The sequence below is a fragment of the Mesocricetus auratus genome, unplaced genomic scaffold (assembly GCF_017639785.1).
Source record: "Mesocricetus auratus isolate SY011 unplaced genomic scaffold, BCM_Maur_2.0 Super-Scaffold_100006, whole genome shotgun sequence".
In the NCBI taxonomy this organism is placed as follows: domain Eukaryota; kingdom Metazoa; phylum Chordata; class Mammalia; order Rodentia; family Cricetidae; genus Mesocricetus; species Mesocricetus auratus.
In genome coordinates this window covers 16,705,761-16,724,393 of record NW_024429190.1, presented here as the reverse complement: position 1 = coordinate 16,724,393, position 18,633 = coordinate 16,705,761, and the positions used below count along the sequence as shown (strand labels likewise).

General features: G+C 44.1%; 1 protein-coding gene and 1 pseudogene across 6 annotated transcripts in view; both read left to right on the top strand.

Annotated features, from left to right (window-relative positions):
• Nucleotides 1-18,633, top strand: part of Tbc1d14 (TBC1 domain family member 14) — a 108,171-nt gene that overhangs the window by 9,439 nt on the left and 80,099 nt on the right. For 3 of the 6 annotated variants that reach the window (XM_040746987.1, XM_040746988.1, XM_040746989.1), the window contains exon 2: nt 6,647-7,385. In XM_040746987.1, coding sequence (XP_040602921.1) covers nt 6,664-7,385 — 722 coding nt within the window. In that variant the 5' untranslated portion in view covers nt 6,647-6,663. Of the gene's footprint in view, nt 1-87; nt 836-6,646; nt 7,386-18,633 lie in introns of those variants that run through there. The other 3 variants (XM_013112510.3, XM_021226450.2, XM_013112507.3) reach the window with 3 other exon arrangements.
• LOC121140794 lies at nt 11,999-15,093 on the top strand (annotated as a pseudogene).

The window sequence follows — 18,633 nt, the reverse complement described above, 5'->3', positions numbered from 1 at the left end:
GACTTCAGTGGACACCAGGCACACACCTGGTGCACAGACATATATGGAGGCAAAAAAAAAACACTTGCATACATAAAATAATTTTAAAATTCCATTTCTATTTAAATTTATCATATAGAATGGTAAAAGTTGTGTTTGGTTTACTGATTAGCACAAGATTGAGGACTTGTATTAAGTATTTCAGCAGGCCATGTGTGGGGCTCTGATGTCATACCTGGCCTGAATCCAGTTTTCCTTGTGCAACTTTGAGCAAATTGCTTTGCTTATCTATATTTCGGTGTTTACGGTATAGTTAGCATATTTATGACTACTAGGTCATGTGGCCCCTTAAATGTACAGCACGTGGTGACTGCTAACAGTGGTCTCTTCTATTAAGAATCCAACACATCTTTACTACTCTGGAGGCAGAGGCAGGCAGATCTCTGTGAGTTTGAGGCCAGCTTGGTCTACTTAGTGAGCTCCAGACCAGCCAGCAGTACATAGTGAGAGAAATCCCAAACAGGAAGTAAAGAGTTTAAATTATGTTGCATTTATGAAGTGGTCTGCATATCTTCCTGATCCATCAATACTTCACAAATGTGTGTTTAGTCATTAAATGTAGCTGGAACATTTGGGAGAGGAAGGAACACTCCACATATTCAGTGTCCTTAATTTAAAGTGTCTCATTTAGGCCTTTTGATTATAGCACCTGTGGCCAGTGTGAGTTAAGTATCTGTTCTTTAGAGCTTTGAGGGAGACTTTGGAACTCTCAACAGTTTAGTGCCACAAGCTTTGAAGTCTGCTGTGCTGAAATATGCATGGATGGAACTGTTCACCCAGAATGTGGGAACTTCAGGTAAGTTGCCATTCATCTTCCAGAGGAGTGGATGAGTTTAGCAAATTGTTTTAGGACTGTTAATAACCCATCTAAAAAGAAAGCACTTTTATTATTGGCTTCCTTGCTGTGCAGTGGCAGTGATCAGTATTCCAGGGAGCTTGAGTTAGATCCAGGTTAGCCCAGCATGCTGTTTTCTTATCCCTGGCCCTTACTTAATCTTGAGCTTAGGTTTGCTAGTGCATCTCTCAGTAAGTAGATTGCTGTGAAGGCTGAGCATCTGGCAGGCTCTGGGTTCCTGGCAGGTGGTTGTTCCTATAAACTGGTAATGCTCTGGTACCTAGGACTGTCCTGGCCCCTTTGTCTTTCTTGCCAGTCAGGACTTATAGAGAGACTCAACCTCCTGGTTCGTTCCTGTGGAACTCTCTGCAGTACAGGGTAATTCACACAAGTGTACCACTTTTATCTGTGGGTCTCCTTGGGATTAGACCTCATTCCTGGCCTCTCCTGAGCTTAAGTTTGTCTTGAACACCCTGTGTTCTGGGCTGAGATGCAGTCTGGTGGAGCCACTGCTTCTGTGAGGAAACTAAAGGCCTCATCAGAACTCACACTGTAAAACATGGGGGACTCGAAGAGCTTTCTCAAGAATTTTGTAGGTGCTAGATACAGAAGACTTGGTGGGGCCTGTTCAGTTTCCAACAGAGCCTGGTCTGCACGGTGGTTTTATGGTGCTATGCAAGTGGAAGGTGTTACTGGTGTGACCCTGCTGTCCTGTGCTTGACTCTATGCGAGTGGAAGGTGTTACTGGTGTGACCCTGCTGTCCTGTACTTGACTCTATGCTAGTGGAAGGTGTTACTGGTGTGACCCTGCTGTCCTGTACTTGACTCTATGATTTTGTGACCCCAGGCATGACTGAGTAGAAACAAGCCATGGGTGCTTTGCCCTTAGAATAAGACCTGGAAATCAGGTAGAACAGGGCTGAGGGGAGGCGGGGCAGCTAAGGTGAGTATACTGTCCTGTCCTTTGGTGGTCAGAGAGAGCAGCAGTGTTGTTCCCTTATTGGTGGTTTCAGGAAGCTCCTTTCCCCAGGAACATCCAGAGAGGAGCTGGGTCAGCCTGCTTGGGTCCATATCCTTTAGTCAGGGGCAGTCCCCAGGAATGGTGCTGGGGCCTGTCTGTTCTGTAGCCACCAGGGAGGCTATTTCTCTCTCTGAGGACTAAGCTAAATCATTTGGTCTGGGTTTCAGAATTTTTTTTTTTTGTGAAGGTTCTGGCCATGTCCCAAGTCTTGGATTTTGGGGAGGATGAAATCAAGTGGTTGCTTCTGGATTAGACTGTCTCACATAGCCCTGTCCACATCACCGGTAGAGTCTCTTTGTCACTTGTCTTACACTAAGAACTGGCCTAAGGGGTGACAGTTGGGCTGTTCCAGACCCTCAGGGAGTTTCCTTTTGCTTCTTGCAGAACATATGAAACTCACGTGGTCTTGCTATGAGGTTAAAAACAGCCTTCCTCTTACGCCTGCTTCATATCGTGTGTGTTTTCCTCTAGTCCGGAAAGTGGTGACTAATCACCATTTACCCTGCGTTGTGTGCCTCCCCTGGCAGTGTGCTTCTTCCTCCTTTGATGGACTCAGCCAGTGCCTGAGTCTACTCAGACTAGATTGGCTGCTGCAGGCAGATTGTGATGCTCTGATGTTACTCATGTAGATGTCAGAAAATTAGTGTAGAGAGGGATATTGTTTCCTTTTCCTGACTTTCTAGATGGTGGTTCCCACTGTCAGATCTGCATGTAACCTGTTGTGCTGGGTGGGTTGCCCAGTTGCTGGTGTCTGGTATGTCCACATAGCCAGGACTCAGTGGGATTTTCCTACTTATATTGCTTCTGTTAAGTGCTTCTTAGACTATAACCCAGATTTCAGTTGAATGTGCACGAATGGGACTGTCTTGAAAACCTTCCCACTTGAGGACTTGGCTGTCAGGAATTAATTCAGCATGCATTTTTTAATCCTTAATCCATGGTAGGCATTTGGCCAGACACTGAAATTCAGAAATGTGTAGAACTGTTCCTGCCCTGAAGTCTGGGATCTGGTGGCAAGAAACAGGAAAATAGTTGTAGAATCCCATCATTTTAGGTGAGGGTGGCAGAAGAGCATAGAAAGAACTTTACAGCTTCTTGAAGGAGCTGGGGCCAGGGCGAGGGCAAAGAGCTCCTGCAGTGGCCCCAGTTTGGTTGCATGCTAAAAGGTGGGGATGACAGGGGATAGGAGCACCTTTGAGTCTGCTTAGTGTGGGGAATTCCAGCTCAATTTCTATTTAGAAGGCATGTGACTAGGAGGCAGGCCACCTGCTTTAGGCCGGCTTCCAAAGTTCACCCTACAGCCTTGTCTCAAAAGCATGTGCCTTGTTTGTGCAACCTCCCCCTTATTAGGGCACTGGCAGAAGGTAGGAGGCCTGGAGTGTGGCCTCTGGTTTTATGGCATTGGTAGTACCAGGTAAAAGGGCTCAAGGACCAAGTGGCCCTGGCCCTTTGCAGAAGTTGGTTCCAGAGTATTGTCTTCATTAGGGTTACTGTTGTGACAAAACATCATGACCAAAAAGCAAGTTGAGAGGAAAAGGTTTATATTGCTGTTCATCATCAAAGGAAGTCAGGACAGGAACTCAAAACAGGGCAGGAACCTGGAGGTAGGAGCTGATGCAGAGGCCATGAAGGGGTGCTGCTTATTGACCTGATTCCCCTAGGTAGCTCAGCCTGCTTCCCAGGACCACCAGCCCAGGGATGGCATCACCCACAATGGGGTAGGCCCTCCTCCATCAATCATTAATTTAAAAAATGTTTTACATCTTATGGAGGAATCTCACTTAAGATCCCCCTATTTCAAATAACTCTATTTGTGTGTCAAGTTGACCTAAGACCAGCCAGCACAAATATGTTGCAAGCTGGAGAACTCTTTCCCCTTTAGGCTTATTTCCTCAAAGATTGACACCCTGTTCCTGAGGCTTAATGAATCACCAGAGGCCTCAGAGTTCATTTGGCTTTTCCCTGGAAGAGGCCCAGGGATAGAGAACCATGGCTTTGGACTTGCAGCCCTACTTCCTTCCCCATTTCTTGACTCTGGGAGCAAAATCTCTTGTTAACAGTTGAACTGCATGCATTTCTTGCAGGCACTTTGGCTAGATGTGACTAGAAAACAATGAAATGTGTCTATGGAGCACCCGTGAGGTTAGCTGTCCCACTTCATCACACTGTCTTGTTTCTTTTGTATTCAGACCAGCCTGTAGTATAGTATTGCCATGGTTCATTGCTGGGGAGGCAGGAAGTTGAGGCTCAGAAAGGTTAAGTACTTCTTCTGAGGTCCTGAGGTCACTGCAGCTGGTAAGCGGCAGAGCCAGAATTTCAGCTGTGCATGTAAAGATTTCCTCTTCTGACCAAGGCTTTGCGCCAGTTTGATCTGTTGGAAGCTGATGATGGTGTTTTGATATCTAGTAACCTTTGCCTTTGTCAAAGATTAGCTCTCAACTATGTGATAAAATGTTTCTTATTGTGTTCTTGCTTTAGTTAAAAAGAGTACAACTTTCAGTTTGTGTATGTTTGAATCTATTGTATCTTTGTGCGATTCTTGTTTCTTTAGATAATTGATTAGGTTTCCCCACAGCAGGGAACACAGAGAGGGTGTCTGATGTCCTTGAGGGGCACGTGACTGCTGGACTCAGGGTGGACATTAGGGCAGTGTGAGCCATGAAAATCAGAAGATATTCAACACCTGCTGAAGTGACTCACAGATCCTTGTGTAGAAAAAACTGAGTTTTTGTCTGTAGGTTTGAAAACTTTTTTCCAGCCCTTATATAATTTTTGTTTCTGTAACAAGCTAAATTTGCCCGTGTTTTTCTTGTGACGTGGTTCACTGTGTTTCTAACTTGTAAGAAAAATGGGTTATCAGTACAACTCTGGAGTTAAATGAACCTTACTTTCAGGATCATAGTTTTCTGTGGCTGAGTCTATTTCTGAATTCCACCTTTCACTCCTGTTTCTATTTCTGTTCTTTGCTGTGTTGTCTGAATCGCTCCTTCAGCTTCTGGGAGGGGGAGATTACTTCCCTTCCTCTTTTTTGTTTTAATCAGTTTTGCTTCTGCCACACTTAGGAGACTGGCTTCCTGAGGGCTGAGAAGGCTTCTGGTAGAAGCTAGGCTAATTCCTAGCAGTGCCTTGGACCTTCAGCCACTTCTTGTTTGATGATAGCAGCTGTCCCCCTCGGCCCGCTGCCCAGTCATTACTTTCCTTGACATTTAATTTTCCCAAGGTTGTCTGTAGTGGGGTTACAGTCCAGGAGTTGTTAGAGTCTGGACTTCTGGTCCTTATGCTCTACTCTGTGGTCAGGTTACAGTGTACTGTCTGATCTCTTTAGTTCTGACATTTTAGAAGAAAAAGAGAAGGTAACCTTTCACGGGTGAGGGTTGACAGTGTGCTAGGGGTTGTGTTCCTCAGACCGGTGTTTTCTCCTTGCTTGTGCCTGCCTCTTTGGCTAGAGAGCTCTGGGCATGGTCTTTGAGGTGTATGTGACCAGTGCTTTAGACTCTTTCAAGTGTTGGCCTTTGCTCTTCTATTATTAACATATCTTTACTAAACTAGCCTCCTGACATGAGTTAAGGACACTGTCCCAAGCCAATTAAAACTAGGTATGGCCTTGCCTCTTGACCCCCAAATCCTACCTCTCTAGCTAAGTCTGATCTTGGACTATTCTGAGTGGTTGGTTTCTGTTGTGAAGGAATAGCATGCCCTGTCTAGGACTTGAGTGAGCATGGTAATGCTGTGGAAAGGTATGGCCAGTTGGGGTATGATGGGCAGTCTTACTGCAGATGGTGTGTTTGTGTGTATGTGTTAATTCACTTTGCTGTTTTTTTGTCTTACAGCATAACAACCAAGCTAATGATTAGGACTGAACCCATGGCTTTGCTCATTCTAGCCAGGCACCACTACTGAGCTATATTCCCAGCCCCTAAATCACATATTTTAGTCAGAGGTATCCTATTTATAGTTTGTCCCCTGTGTTATCATTATACCACTGTTACAGAATGCTTGGGATAAACAACTTGTAAGAATGAAAGGCTTATTTCAGCTCATTGTTTCAGAGATTTCATCAGGCCATGTTTTTGGCATTGTTGCTTTGGGCTCAGGGAAGTACACAGTGTCATAATAGGAGCAGGTGGCAAAAGAATCCTGATTACTTCATGGCATTCAAAAGGAAGGGCTGGGGGTCTAAATGTGAACTTTAATTCAACCTCCTAAAGGCTCCACCATCCTCTAGTTGCACAGTAGTCTTGGAATCAAGCCTTCAACATGTGGGCATACAAAATCCACATTGTAGCGTATTCCCACAAGATTTCCTTCCCACCCGGCACAGATTTTGTGCCTCCATTGCTGACCTGGATGCCAGAGATGTGACTGGGTGATGGAACTGATGATGACACTGATTGCTTTTCCTAGGCGATCTTCTGTGTGAACTATTGCCCTGCTGTTTCATGTCAAGAGAGTGTGTTCAAGTTTTTGCTCTGGGCCTCAGTTAGAACTTGAATGCCTAGGACATTTTCTTTATTTCTTTTTGATATTGGGTATCATACAGACTGCTCTCAAATTCACAAGCTTCTTGCCCAAGTCTCTTAGCATTGGTTTTACAAGTGTGTGCCACTGTGTACAACTTGTAGGACTCTTTCAAAGGCACCCTTTTTAGCAAGACAATACAGCATTTGGAGCTATGTGTCCAAAGATGCCTGAGGAATTGTATCTTTGGATTTATATACACATTTTAAATTTCTATGTTTGTATTTCTCTAGTTTCTTCTTGGACCAAGATGACTGATGGAAACCTTTCCACCTCTATGAATGGTGTAGCATTGATGGGCATTCTAGATGGTCAGCCAGGAGACTCCCTTCAGGATCTGCAACACCTGAGTGTCAAGACACCCAGATCTGTTTCAATGCCTGACTGTGGACACACACTAAAACTTGGTGCTTTGGAAGATCGCCACAGCCTTCAGTCAGTAGACTCAGGCATTCCTACCTTGGAGATTGGCAACCCAGAACCTGTCCCCTGCAGTGTGGTCCATGTAAAGAGAAAGCAGTCTGAGTCAGAGGTCATCCATGAACGGGCCTTCCAAAGTGCATGCCCCCTGCCGTCCTGTGCACCCTTAGCTCCCACCAGCAGCGAGCAGGAGCAAGTTGTGCGGAAGTCTTCCACATTTCCCAGGACAGGCTATGATTCAGTGAAACTCTACAGCCCCACCTCCAAAGCCTTGAGCCGAAGTGACAATGTCTCTGTCTGTAGTGTGTCTAGTCTCAGCACAGAACTGTCAACTACATTGTCGGTCAGCAATGAGGACATCTTGGACCTTATGGTCACAAGCAGTTCCAGCGCCATTGTGACCCTAGAGAATGATGATGACCAAAACTTTACTGATGTCACTCTGAGTTCCATCAAGGAAACCAGTGACTTACACCAGCAGGATTGTGTTGCTGAGACTGAGGAGGGGAGGAAGTTGAAACTATTCCAGCCATTCAGCCACTTCTTTACAAGGTAACATCTTTGCTATTTGGAGCAGGGCTAGGGCACCAGATGTAGACCTGTTGCCTTGTGCTTTCTTGTCTAATTGTGTAGTATGTCTTCTGTGCACATTATTAAGAGCTATGTCCTATAGACAGTTGTGCCTTTCTCCTGAGCCTCAGAGTACTGTGGAGTAGTGTGGGCCATGTCTGCTGCTGAATCAGCTGTTTGGCCTCTCACTGCCATCTCCTGCTTCTGTGTCCTTGGCTCACTTAAACAGTGTTTGTTGCTTCTTGGCCTCCTGCCTTTTGTGGATGGAGTCACCCACAGGTGGTCTTTACTCTTACTTTGTCAGTCACTGATTACTTCAGTTTCTTAGGTCAAGCAAAAGGATCCTGTTGAGATTGGTACCAGCATTAACAACTCTGTTTCTAATACTTCTAGTGGCAGACACGGGCTGGCGTTTCCAAGTGCTCCAGTCATACTTCCAGAGTACCTGTCTGGGCCTTTTCATGTGTTCTGGCCCTGGCCCTACAATTCTTACTGTGCTGATTCTGCCGTGTGCACCTTTCCTTTAGTGTCTTGTCACCCAGATCTCCAACAAGCCTATTGGGCTTCCTGTGTGTCCTCTAGAGCCCTGTGAGGAGAGTTGCTTCCATTTGTTTGTTTGTTTGTTTGTGTTCTTTTGCTTTTGAGAGTCATAGGGTAGTAGGCATGATCTTAGGTCATGAAGGAGGTAAACTTATAATCTGAGGTTGGGATCCCCCCATCAATCAGTTACAGAAACTGTGAGATTCTCTGCATAAGCATGTGGGGGCTGTGGATCATATGTACAGAATTATAATCAGCCCCATATTTTTCTTTGGAGGCTTCTGGGCTATGGGCTTGGCAGGTGAATCATCTGGCACATGTTTCTAGCAAGTCAGTGTTGGACTTTGAAGTACTTGGTGTGTTGTTGTGCCTAGATTCAGCTGGAGACATCCAAGTCTGGGAACATGTAGTAACCTACAGTTTCGCAGTTGCTTCATCAGGCAAATGTAGAGTGTCTCCAGTCAGCCTAAGACCAGTTCTGAGTGAGATGATCTTCACATGGCATGCAGGCTTCTGGGGACACCTTTTCTCTGGTAGGTACCCTGCACCTCAGTGGAGTCCTGGTCACAGAACTTGATATTCAGTGATTGCCTTCAGGAGCCTTAGGGAGCCCTTGTGTGTCAGAGTCCTTCTGAGACATCCCGTACTAGGGATCTCATCCTTGTAGCTGGCTGGTTCCTGCTAACTTAGATGAGTGTTTGTAGTTTTCTGGAGTGTCTTATGTGACTCCTCAGATTTATCTCAGAGGGTGAAAGGAACGAAGACAAGTTTTCAGTCACCTAGGAGACAGAGATTCTTTTTTTTTTTTTTTTTTTTGGTTTTTACGAGACAGGGTTTTCTCTGTATTGTTTTGGAGGCTGTCGGTCCAGCCTAGCCTCGAACTCACATAGATATGCCTGCCTCTGCCTCCCGGGTGCTGGGATTAAAGGCGTGTGCCACCACCGCCCGGCGAGACAGAGATTCTTTTTTTTTTTTTTTTTTAGGTTTTCCAGCTTAACTGATTTTTATTTTTTTTATTTTTTATTTTTATATTTTATTTTCCAGTTTAAATTTAGATAAGAAACGAGATTGCTTCACAAGTCAGTTCCAGGTCCCTCTCCCATTCCCTCCCCTCCTCCCATGCCCTCCCCCCAATCCCCCCCCATTATCCCCTCATTCCCCCAGGGAGGGTGAGGCCCTCCATGGGGGTGTCCATAGTCAAGACAGAGATTCTTAGTGAACCTGGAAACCCGTTTTGTTTTGTTTTTTTCGAGACAGGGTTTCTCTGTATTGTTTTGGAGACTGTCCTGGAACTAGCTCTGTAGACCAGGCTGGCCTCGAACTCACAGAGATCTGCCTGCCTCTGCCTCTCGTGTGCTGTGGAAACCCGTTTTTTAAATCGAGGTGATGTAGCATAGTGCGAACAGCTTGGTTTATAGGTCACATCCTAGCTATGTGACCTTGAACATCACTTACCCTCACTGAGGTTTCTGAATCCCTAGCAGAGTACTGAGAAAGGGACTGGGTGCCTGGTTTGTCATTGGTCCTTTTCACTCACCTCTGTTATCCCCATCATCAGGTGTTTGCTGTCTCGGCTCATTTCCCCCAGAATTGGAGTGAGGAGTCCAGTTGTGGTTGTGGAATTAAGTGGGTTAATATGTGCAAGGTTTAGTGCAGATTCTGACACATGGATAATATCTTTGTTAGGGTTACTGTTGCTGTGATGAAACACCATGGCCAAAAGCAAATTGGGGGAGGTAAGGGTTTAGTTGGTTTACACTTCATATCACTGTTAATTATTGAAGGAATTTAGCACAGGAACTCAAATAGGGCAGGAACATGAATGCAGGAGCTGATGCAGAGGCCATAGTGTGTGTGTGTGTGTGTGTGTGTGTGTGTGTGTGTGTGTGTGTGTGTGTGTGCACGACATGTGTGTGGGTAGGGGCTGGAGAGCTGCTGCCTACTGGCTTGCTTAACATGACTTGCTCAGCCTGCTTTCTTACAGAATGGAGGAGCACTAGCCCAGGGATAGCATTACCCACAATGGGCTGGGACCTCTCCCATCAATCACTAATTAAGAAAATACCCTACAGCCAGATATTATGAAGGCATTTTCGTAATTGAAGTTCCCTCCCTAAGCTGACTTTAGTCTGTGTCAAGTTGATATAAAACTATCCAGCACAGATGACTTTATATATCAGCTGTAAGGGGTGATCATGACTGTCTCCTGATTTATTGCTGTCTTTGTCTTATGGGGAAATGGCAGAGTTGAATTGTTTGTTGAAGTCTCTTCCCCTTTGGAGGAAATAACCTCAAAATTTGCAGTTTCTAGACCCTCTTATTTCTTGGTTCCTGCCTTTTATCTTTATCCAGCTCTGACACTGTTATAGGGAGCCACACTGAAATGCTGAAGCAGATGGAGTATAAAAACAAATGAATCAAGGTGATATGGTAGGACACCGGGTCTAGTGGTTTCCCTTCCCTTTTCTAGAGTCTTAAAGTCTTAGAGAAGAATTCCAACCTAGAACTTTGAGGGCCAGCGTCAGTGGGACACACACTGAACACAGGCAAGTTAAGTATAGCCACAGACAATGTTCAAGAATGTAGCCCAAAGCCTAACCCAGGTGTTTAGAGGACTGTGAACTGCAACAGTGTGTAGGGTGGACCAGGGCTAGAATTGGTCCTATGGGGATCCCAGGCCAGGCCATACCATCTTTTTCCTTGTCTAGCCCCTCACCCTCCTACATTCTTTCTACAACTTCAGCAAGTTATCTCTGAGCTGTAGAAAGATGTGTGGGTGGTACTGTGGGAAGCTGGTCTAGGAGAATATGGAAGTAGTAGAGATGGTCAGAGAGCTTCTGAACCTGACTTCTTGATGAGGTGCCTACATGAAGACAGGAGCAGCAGTAGTTGCCCCATGGAAGTTGTAGGCATAGCCATTATTCGCTCTTTCTTTACTTGGCTGTAACATACACCTGTGTACCAGATTACTCTGAGCTGTGACTGGTTCCTGTCCTCCTAGACATGGTGTATATCTTGTGAGAATGGGCACTACAGTTGGGAGCATTGGTTCAAGGCTCAGGTGGGCCAGGTTTATTGTCAGCTCTTCTCTTTCATAATTGTGTGACCTTGAACAGCTTTAATGGGGGAAAATGGCTCAAGTAAGATCAAATAGCTAAGGCATCTAGCTTCTTGGGATTACTTAAGTAGTAGCTTTCTCTGGTTTGAACAAACATATTTGTTTCCTAATGCACTTGTGAGCTTTTGACCCCATACTGTACATTCTTCAGTTGAAACCGTTGCCCAGTACCTTAGAGCAGGATTTCTGCACCAGGCACTGTTGATGTTTGAGATGGATACTTCCTGTGGGCAGCTGTTCTGTGTGTTGCAACAATTCTGACCTCTGCCCACTAGATACTCTGGTACCATCCTCCAATTGTGAAGACCAAAATGTCTCTAGACATTATTGCCACATGTCCTGGGGTGGAGGTGGGTGAAGAATGGGGAGAATCACCAACCTTTCAGATGCAGTGAGTTAACAGGTTATAACTTCCTCGGAGGTCGTTCGCTAGTGTCATATGAGCAGAATCTTTGGCTTATATGGAAGAGAGCTGTGTTAAGGGATCCTATGAATCCAGTGTAGTAGAACCCAGAGAACAGTGGCCAAGGAATTCAGTAGCATGCTAGTGATGTGGCTGTTTTCCTCAGGTGATGGGGCTGGTTTTCATGAAGCCAAAGGTTTAATCTGCTAATCTACATGGGTCTATGAAGTAATAATTAGCTTTTCCTGCTTATATCTTCTGTCATGTGGCCTTTTATTAAGCTCTCAGAGGAGGTGATCAGAGAGTTCTTTGTTAAAAATGTCCATTTGAAGCCAAAGCAGCAAAACAACAGCAACAAAAACAAAAAAATAAGAAAGATAAAAGGAGAAGAAAGCCAGGAGGTGGTGGTCCACGCCTTTAATCCCAGCACTAGGGAGTCAGAGGCAGGTGGATCTTTGAGTTTGAGGCCAGCTTGGTCTATAGAGTTCCAGGATAGCTCAGACTACACAGAGAAATCCTGTCTCAAAAAGCAAACAAAACAACAACAACAACAACAAAATGAAGGCAAAACAGATCTTGCCAAAGGAAGGTACAGGGGATAGAGATAGCCTTTGTAAATGTATCCATCTGGAATGATGGATTTTCTAGTCTGCTTCCTGGCCTGGCAGAGAGCCCTTTGGAGGTATAGTCTGTGTCTCACTAACCCTGCTTCTTCTTATAATCAAAAATAGAGTGGGAGGATCATGGTGGTTTGAGGGCTGGGGCTGGGGAGCCTCACCATCTCTGTCATTTTGTGCTATGTGACCCTGAAAAAGTCATTTAACCTCTGCAGCCTCTAGTGTGAACTTGAGTTCCTAGGACTAATGGTTCCTCTAGAAAAGAACTAATGTGAGAGGGATAGAGCCATACACAACTCAGTGTTAGAGCATATGCCTGGTGCATGTGAAGTCCTGGGTTCCATCACTAGCACCATAAAACAAATACAAAAACCACCCAGGTGAAGAGTTAATAATGCAAGTGTTAAATGAGGAAATAGAAGTTAACTCTCAAGGCAGAATGTGCTCAATACATAAACTGTTTCTGGTCTCCTTTTCTCCTTTTGTTGGGGTTTCATATGAGGTTTCAGTGTTATTTTAAAATTTTTTTCACTATGTTTGTGACCGCTGATTTAAAAGTGAATCTTCATTCACATATGACTTGAATGTGTTTAGCCACAGTCTTAGTTCTGTAAAGCTAGGCTAGGCTTTTGGGATTTGACCATTGACTGGTGACCATAGAATAGGGTAAGGAGGAAATTTAGGGACAGGAGGCAGCTTATGAAGAGGAGTTGAGTTCGTTTACTAGGAGGTGGGTGTTCTTTTGTGTGCCTGGTGCTGTTCTTTGCTTTGCATGACTGCCTTTTTCAGGGAGGCTTTTCTATAGCTTTGACAGTGTCTTTCCAGCTTCCTGGATGCTGAGAGCAGTTGTCGTTCAGAAGAGCCCCATGTTCCCTTCCAGAGGCAGTGATGTTACTTCCTACTGGGTTTCTTGAGTTCAGCAATTCCAGTAGCAGTTCCTGTTTGCATCTCAGGTACATCAGTTCCGTGTTGCTCAGTGACCTATTCCTAGGAGCCAGGGGATCGTTCAGAACCAACTTCTTCATATGATCTCGGAATCATCTTATTCCTTGTGTTAAATCCATTTCTGCGTTACATACCTAGAATTTCCCCCTCCCCCAACTGGGAACTTACTGATTCAGGAACATATTGGTAATTTTTCTTGTATGTGTGGAAACCATGACAGAGGCTGACTAACTTGCCAGGGGATTTAGGGCTTAGGTCACACTTCAAGTGTTGTTGGGTGAAATGGGGAGGGATGTACCTGGATGTATATTAGGTATGTGACTGGCATAGTAATAGTGGTTCAGTTATATGTTGCTTGACTTATTTTCTAATGCTATGACTATTTTAGAATTAGCACCAGTGAAATGAGAGGTCACATTTGAAATGATTTATAATTATGAGTTTTCTGCACAATCTGTTTGCTAGTGTCCTATGTCTTTGAGCATTTTAGGTATACCAGAACATTTTCTGTGTATTTGAGCTGCTGCTTGTGCATTGCTGGTACCAGGAGGAGGGCTGGGCAATGGTTTATTAACCTAGCTGTGTAATAGTGTCCTGGCCTGTGGTCTTAGACAAGGCAGACACTCAGGCTTAGTCTTTGTGTGCTTGTCTGTGAAATAAGCTGAGGTACTTAATTATGGATCTGTAAGAATGAAAAGAGCCATCTCATGTAATCAGCATATTGAGCTCCAAGAGCCAGGCAGAAGAGAAGGGAGAAGACTTCAAGATGAGTAGGCTGCTGCAGAGGCCACTATGTCAAATCTCTCTGCTGTGGAATGAGGATAAGAAAGACAATAATAAGATAAAATGAAAACCAATAGATTGGAATAGGACAGAACAAACAGAAGGAAAAGAGCCTAAGAAAAGGCACATGAGAGAGAGTGGTCGCAGCGATTGTGGTGCTGATCACCTGGGAGCAAATTAAAAATGGGCGATGTTGAGAAAGGTAAGAAGATATTTGTTCAGAAGTGTACCCAGTGCCACACTGTGGAAAGGGAGGCGAGCATAAGACTGGACCAAATCTCCATGGTCTGTTAGGGAGGAAGGCAGGCCAGGCTGCTGGTTTCTCGTAAACAGATGCCAACAAGAACAAAGGCATCACCTGGGGAGAGAATACCCTGATGGAGTATTTGGAGAATCCCAAAAAGTACATCCCTGGAATAAAAATGATCTTTGCTGGAATTCAGAAGGGAGAGAGGGCGGACCTAATAGCTTATCTTGAAAAAGCTACTAATGAGTAACTTCGCTGCCTTATTTACTACAAAACAAATGTCACATGACTTTTAATGTGTACCATAATTTTGATCTTTGCTAGAATTCAGAAGGGAGAGAGGGCGGACCTAATAGCTTATCTTGAAAAAGCTACTAATGAGTAACTTTGCTGCCTTATTTACTACAAAACAAATGTCACATGACTTTTAATGTGTACCATAATTTAATTCATAAACTAAAATTCATATCATGAATGGCTAACAATGTTTTTGTTGGACAGTCCTGATTTAAGTAAAAATGACTTGTAGTAAAATGGATATGATCTTTTTTAAAATAACAATTCCAGCTGCATAAATACTATCACTGCTCTCCCTTTCCCATATAGGATTGGACTGAATAATTAAAGTTCTACTTTCCACAAAAACGGGGGTGTCACCTCAAACCTATTGGATGGTTTTATACTTAAATTTATATAACCAGGCATATGAGTATGTTTAAACACTGGGGGGAAAAAACCTGTCACTGTCTCGGAAATGAGAAGACTCACTTGTGTTTTAGTTTATATTCATTGGCCTGTTACAGGCAATCATCAAGAAGTAACTGTCTGTTCTTGACTTGATGATGTCATTTTAGTTAGAATTCCTTAAGTCAAAGGATGCTGCCTTTTACCACTGAAAGGCACTTACTGTTGTCTATGTATAATATCAAATAAAGAGTATTTAGCAAAAGAGAGAGAGAGAGATAAAGATGTAGAGGCTACTTATTTATACACAGGAATCCCATGAAGATGCTCAACTGGAAGTCATAATATATATGCAAAGGACCTGTAGGGTAAAAAGAGAAAAATATATAAAAATAAAAGATAAAAATTTTTTAAAAGGCCCTAACTTGATATTATGACTGAGAAAAGGAGCCTACAATGATGCTGTTTGAGTTTCTTTTCTGTTGGCCATCTAGTACTGGACATGCAGCCTGCCCTTAAGAGGAGTTTGTTTCCCCAGTTGAGAGTTCCTTAGGAAAACTAAATTTCCATTTGCAAATGGTTGTCAATTGGAGATAGTTTCTGGCTTAGGAATGGGGGTATATGTCCATTTCTCCTTTCAGCTCTTAAGACTCTGTCTGGTACAGATCTGTGTACATGCTGCCTCAGTCTCTGTGAGTTTATATAGTTTTCTGTTGCTTTAGAGGGTATAACCAATTTTTAAAACCTGATATTTTTCTGTATGGATTTGGCATAGTTTATCTATTTACTCGATGAAGGGCATCTTCGTTGCTTCTAAGTTTTGGCATATATGACCAGTTGCCATTTGTAAAGATCCGTGTGGGTGTAGGTTTTCAGATCTTTTGGGTACTTGCCATGGAGTGCAATTGCTATACTGTATGATAAGCTTATTTAGTGTTGAAGAAACTGCCTGTTTTCCTTTCCACCAGTGATGAATGAGAATTCCTGTTGTTCTGTCCAGTGTTTGCTATTATCATTTCTCGTTTTCTGTTTTCTTGGCCCAGCAGGAAGCAGGGTCCTTAGTTGACAATGTTCTGGGATAAGTTTCTGTAACAAAATACCATTGAAATGAATGGGCTGGAAACACCAATTCTGAAAGCTGGGAAGTTAAAGATAGAGGTTCAGCAGATTCGGTATCCATTGACACACTGAGCTTGTTTTGATGGATGGTGTGTTAGTTACTTTTCTTGTTCCTGGGAGCAACTTAAGGAAGGACGGGCTTTATTTTGCCTCACAGCTTGTAGGTACTGTTCATCATGGCAGGGAAGGTATGTTGACAGGAGCATGAGGCAGCTGGGTTACATTGTATCTGAAGTCAGGAAGAGAGACAGGTGAGCCTATGGGATGGTGCAACTCATATTCAGAGTGGGTCTTCCTTCTTCCATTAAGTCTTTCTGGAAATACCCTTATAGATATACTGGGGATGTATTTCTACTGTAATCCTATATCCCATCAAATTAGCAGTCAAGATTAACAATTCCAGACAGCCATCTTTAAAAAATTAACAATTTTAATATTTATTTTTATTATGTGGAGGTTGGGTACATGGATGCCAGAGAAAAGTATTGGATCCCTTGGAACTGGAGTTACAGGTAGTTGTGAATTGCCCAGTGTGAATTCTGGGAACCAAACTTGGGACCTCTGAAGAACAGCAAGCCCTCTTAACCACTGAGCCATATCTCCAACCCAAATAGCCATTTTTGTTATACCCTCATGTGCCAAAGGGGCATGTCAACTCTTTGGGGTCTCTTTTAAATGGGCACCAATTTCAGTCATGTGGGCTCTTGCCTGAAATACTTTCCAAATCTGCCACTCAGTACTGTCAATTTGGGGATTAGTATTTCAGCATGTGAATTTGGGGGTGGCAAACACATACTCAGGCCATAGCCACAAGGGTGGAGTATGGGTTTGAGGGGAGGGGTAGTGCTAAGGTTATCCTGAAAAATGGATATTTGGGCAGAGAGGGAAACATTGCTGTGTCCTGCTGAGTGAGTGGAAACCAGTCAGTGTGCATCTGTATGCCTCAGTCCCAGCTATGTTCCCTGCACAGGCACTGGTGTAGGGTGGTGGTGTAGTTTTCTGAATACAATGAAGTAAGTCAAAGGTAAGAGTAAAGGATGCACTTAAGTGTGGTCACAGAAGTGAGGTTTGATTTTGTGCTGGGTAGCATAGGCCCCTTGTTGGTGATGGACAGTGAAAGGAGGGGTCAGCACCCTTATTTTCAGACCCAGTGAAAGGAAGGGGTCAGAAAGAGCTTGGTGGCAACTTTGAGGTTGGTCTGTATTTTCCTGCATGGACCTATTACACTTAACTGGTGATTTCAGCTATGTTTGGAGACTCTGGCCAGGAAAGGTCGAGGAAAAGAGGCAAGGTGCTCTCATTTTATTTACACACACACACACACACACACACACACACACACACACACACACACACACACACACACACACACACACACACACCCCTTATATGTTGGGGGTTGAGCAAAGCAGAATGCCATCTCGAGTTCCTTTTCTCATAGGTACTGCTTTGATGGGCAGGCCTTGATAAGAGAGACATGTGCATGGTATAAGAAGATTCCACTTATGAATAGCACCCATCTTTCATGGAGGGGTTGTCTTGGGCTGGAGGGTAGTACATGATTCCTATGTCTTGGGGTAGGGGAGGGCTCTGAATAGCCCTGAATGTAGGGCATGCAGATGCCCCTTCTCAAGGGCCCACTGGTGACTATAGTACTCCGGAGGTATGTGGGCCAGGGATGCTTGGCATACTCTCCTCTTAGGTGGGCATAACTAAGCACTGTCTTCTAGAGAGGTCCAGGTTGCTATAATAAGAGGAGAAGTAAATATAAGAGGAAATGCTCAGGAGGAACATGGACCATCATCATGTGGGTGTGAAGTACTACTTCCTCTTCTTTAGTCCTGGTCCTCTCTAGGGACCCCACCCTTAGTTCCAGCTGGTTGTCTACATTTAATGCTTACTTGGCATTCACCACTAGGTAAGAACCTGTATAGCTTCCCCTCCCTAGGACCAGCCTGCAGAAAAGAAGACTTACTCAGTGATGGTGTTTCTGTGCTTCTCTTAAGAGGCCATATCCTGAGTCATGTATGCAAATGCTTAACCTAGCCAGCATGTTTTCTCCAACTTTGGAGGTCTTCTGTGCACCCCAAATAGTTCGTATCCTCAGTAGACTAGCTCATAGAGGGTGCTGGGGGAGTATATGTCATCACAAGCTGCTCTATACTATTGCTTTGGCTGCTTTTTGTGGGTCCAATCTTTAGTTCCTTGGGTATTCCATGTAGCAACACTCAGCAGACTATCTGTTCTGATTGGAAGCAATCACAGACAGCATGGGGTCTGCAAGCTAAGGGGGATCCCTTAGCTGACTGATAGGGTGGCTGCACTCCTGAGCTTCTGTGGACTTACCTGGAGTGAGGACTGAAGAGACACAGTGAAGCCCTGAAGGTGTCTGATGACAGTCTCTTTTTCAGGAGTAGAAGCTGCCTAGTCATGCCATCCTTTCATGTGATTTATGGAGAAGTTGCTTTGTAGACTTTGTTTTCCTGTGTGTTACATAGAGATTTGGCCTGTCTGTTTTCAGAGTCACCCACTAAGAGCTTTCCTGAATCACAACTTACAGCCCATCTTTCTGTAGGCCAAGAGACCCCTCTGATTATGGGTTCCTTCTACCTCTTACTGCTGTGAATACTCTAACAAGGAAACCTCTGGAATTAGAGGGCTCCCTTCATGATGTTTTGCAATTACTTGTGTGTTTTTAGTTAGGGAGTATCGTTGAACAGTGTCAACTGTACTAGACTGAGAAAACATCTCTGATTAATTCTGTGCTTACACTA